Source organism: Condylura cristata, unplaced genomic scaffold (assembly GCF_000260355.1).
Source record: "Condylura cristata isolate star-nosed mole 26May11 unplaced genomic scaffold, ConCri1.0 scaffold00033, whole genome shotgun sequence".
Taxonomy (NCBI): Eukaryota; Metazoa; Chordata; class Mammalia; order Eulipotyphla; family Talpidae; genus Condylura; species Condylura cristata.
In genome coordinates, this window is record NW_004567134.1 from 14,342,109 (window position 1) to 14,345,534 (window position 3,426).

General features: G+C 53.3%; 1 protein-coding gene across 1 annotated transcript in view; it reads right to left on the reverse strand.

Annotated features, from left to right (window-relative positions):
* MRPS25 (mitochondrial ribosomal protein S25) overlaps window positions 1-1,853 on the reverse strand; it is a gene marked incomplete at its 5' end in the record, with an annotated part of 5,536 nt that extends 3,683 nt beyond the window's left edge. The window contains one exon of the mRNA XM_012732155.1: window positions 1,730-1,853. Within this exon, the coding sequence (XP_012587609.1) occupies window positions 1,730-1,853 (124 nt within the window). The remainder of the gene's footprint in view (window positions 1-1,729) is intronic.
* Between the last annotated feature and the right edge of the window lie 1,573 nt (window positions 1,854-3,426).

The window sequence follows — 3,426 nt, forward strand, 5'->3', positions numbered from 1 at the left end:
CTGTTCTGCTTCCCTCTCTGTCTCTGGAGAATCCTCTGACCCCCTGCGCTTCTGGCCTGTAACCCAGTTCTTGTGTACTTAAATAATAAATCTTTTAAAAATAAGTCTTCAACAAAAAGAACATCCTGTGCCTATTCTATGACCCAGCAATGCCACCCCAGGGCACATGCCCAGGACCACAAAGATGACTGTGCAGCAAGGTCCTGCTGTGGCCTATCTTAGAACACAATAAATGGCCCTGGCAACAGGGGAGCCTGCCACTCACCCTCCTGCAAGGCCCTCCTGTGAGGAGCAGATGGCTGACCGCCCAGCAGCTGGGTCTTTGGGATCCAAAGCAACAAAGTCAAGTCCAGCCGCTTCAGGCCCGCATCTGGCCATCTCTGCCCTGAAGAGTGAGAGCATCCCCGAGAAGGTGCATCACCATCTGATGCACCTGGTGTTGTGACCTCATTCCTCCCTCTTTGCTCTGGGAGGTCACACCTGCTTCGCCATCTGAAGACGTTCCTGCCCACCTCACTTCTCTTTATCCCATTTTGTCATAGCAGCTAACAGAACCCCGAAGGGTCATCAACAGGTCAATGGACAGGTAACCCTGATGTTATCCTAAAACGGGAATACAACCGAACAATCAAAAGCAATAAACTTATCTATAACACGGACATCAAACACATGAGAAAACCAGACACAAATACAAGCACTATGAGATCCCATTTACACGGCCTTGTGAAACACGCAATGCTCATCCCTGGTGCAAAAAGTCTGACTGGTGGCTGCCCTGGCGGAAGGCAGCAAGAGGGAACTTGCCCACGTAACCGTACTCGGCACCTGCACCATGAAGGCGGAGACGCCAACTCCAGGACCCCCGAACTCCGCAGCCGGCACAGAGGCCCAGTGCTTACTGGAGGGGAGCCAGCCGCTGTCAAGTCAACATGGGGCGCGTCGCAGGCTAATGGCCCGCGGGTCCCAGCTCACAGCGCTGTGCAGGGCGTGTGAAAGGTGCCGCATCAACCTTCAGTCCTCACCACTAAGAAGACAATTCCTAACTGAGGCGAGGGCCAGGCGTCCTGGTGCTGGGCCTTTGCAATGTAAATGTAAAGTCCTCTAGACCTGCAATAATGCCAAGGGTCAACTATGCATCCAAAAAATGAACCGAGTTTTTTATAAAGCAAACCACACACACCAATCTGTAAAAAGTGTGCCGCCGTCCTCCTCACCCCCTTCTGCTCTACCCTACTCACCCCCCTCGCTCTACTTTTCCTCTCCTCCAGGGCACTTACGGTGTCCCAGCCGTCCTCAGGGCATCTGGCTCCCTGTCCCCTGCCAGCGCCCAATCTCCCAAAGCCCCTCTGGGCTCTGAGCCCCTAAACTGGCCACTCGGTCAGCGCCTGCTGCATGGGGTCCCGCGCTGCTGGAGGGCAGAGAGGGCTCTGAGGGAACGGACGCCTCCACGCGAGGGAAGGCTTCCTGGACGAGGGGTGCCGCGCCGAGGCGCTCAGAAGTCCCGAGCACTTAAGGAAAGTATCGGCCAAGCAAACTAGAGGTCGTGGCGGAGCGACTGCACAAGCAGGGCACCTAGCGCTCCCGCAGGTGGGAGGCAGAGTGGGTAGAGGGGTGCAGCAGGAGAGGGTGGCCACTCCCCGAGCCTGCTGCCAGGGTGCAAGCACCAGGCGCAGAGCGCTGGGCGTCACCAAGCTCCGTGCAGATGGGACCAACTCTCAGCCCGACTCACCCAAGTAGAATCGCAGGAAGGGTGAAGGCGTCATGTTCTTAAACATCATGATCTGCACCCAGGGGTTTTTGTACTGGATCTGAGGTATGTTGAAAAACACAAACTTCCTGCAAAAGGGAAGAAATTAAACCCTTAAGACTTTTTAACCTAAAATATCTGCATCTGTGCACTTTTCCAGGGTGAAAGCCCAGAACGTTCATCAGACTCCCGGAAGACCCCCGCCTCCCTAAAGACTCACCCCTGGGAATGAGTGGGTTTTCTGAGCGAAAGGTGTCAGGACTCCTGGTTTGTCATCTGAGAGAAAAGGAATCCATGCCCCTACCTCACACTCCACACTAACCTAAAACTCCCCAAAACAGAGACCAGTGCAGAGGTGGAACCATGAAACGCCCCGGACCTTCTGCTGCTGGGCAGAAGCTGCATGCTTAGCGGCGAGACACATAGGCTACACAGCAATTTAAAAAGAAAGTTGGCCCTCCGTGGTGGCGCAGCGGGTTAAAGCGCAGCACTAAGAAGCTAAAGCCACTTCTGCATGAGTTTGATCCCCGCCCTGGAGGTGACCCCCATGGCACAGCAGACCTCTCCTGACCCACCCACTGCTCCCCTCAGCAGTGTACTGCATCAGTCTGCCTGTTCTGCTCCCCACTGTCTCTGGTGAATCCTCTCACCACCCCCCAACACACACACACCACTGGCCTATACCCCAGTTCTGTAGGCATAAAAATAAATAAATCTTTTTTTAAATAAAAAAAGGCTAATTCCCTGATATAGAAATTTCCACATGTGTAGGATTTCAGCTCCATGACAGGAGGCACTGAGCACACAGGCACCCCATGGCCTATCAATGCGTGAAGGCACCATCTCTTCAACGTGAGCTAGAGCAGGATCCTTGAGGATCCTCATGCATCTCTTACATACCCAGAGATTTTTTTCCCTTTAAGTTGGATAGGTGAGGAAACACTACCTAAGTTAGGAGGTGATGTATGAACTGTTGAATCTCTCTTAGGGGTTAGTTTGGAAGGAGCCAAAACTTAAAAGCGTTAACTCTTGACTTGGTTTCGATTCTGCGTTTAGTTGAGCGCAGACAGGCGTGGCGTCTGCCGCAGCATTATCCTGACAGCCCGGAGAGAAAGCGAAGTCCCTGGCAAAGGGCTGGTTAAGCCAGCACTGCCAGTCTGGCCTCCCCACCTGCTGCTCATCTCCTCCTGGGCCTGCCCTAAATGAGCTACCAGCAGGCTTCCTTGCCTCTGGCTTCCTTTGGAGGGGGGAGGGGGCAGCGTTGGGGCAAAAGGCCAGAGCTCCTGGTGGGGTTGACCCCGGGAAGGCGGAAGGGTGGACAGATGGCAGCCATGGTCATTGAGACTAGCGCAGGGAGCAGTATTCCTGTCACAGCCCTGTCTCCCGTGCGTTTCACCAAGAGCTGCAGGCTGTCAGCGTCAACCAGGAGGCTCTGGTGCCCACGGCCAATGCCACAGAGTTCTGTTCAAATTCTAGCAACTCTTCTTCCAGACAGGCAGTGGAAGAATAAAGGAAGAACTCACAGTAGTTTATCAAATACTACAGGGAATAGGAAACTTTTCTATTTCTCTGTTTCTCGTAGCCATGTGACCTAGGAAGATTTCAGTCAGTAAATACCTGAAAATGGTTAAGGAGGAAGATGAAGAGAACAATGATAGACGTGATCATGAAGCAGAATC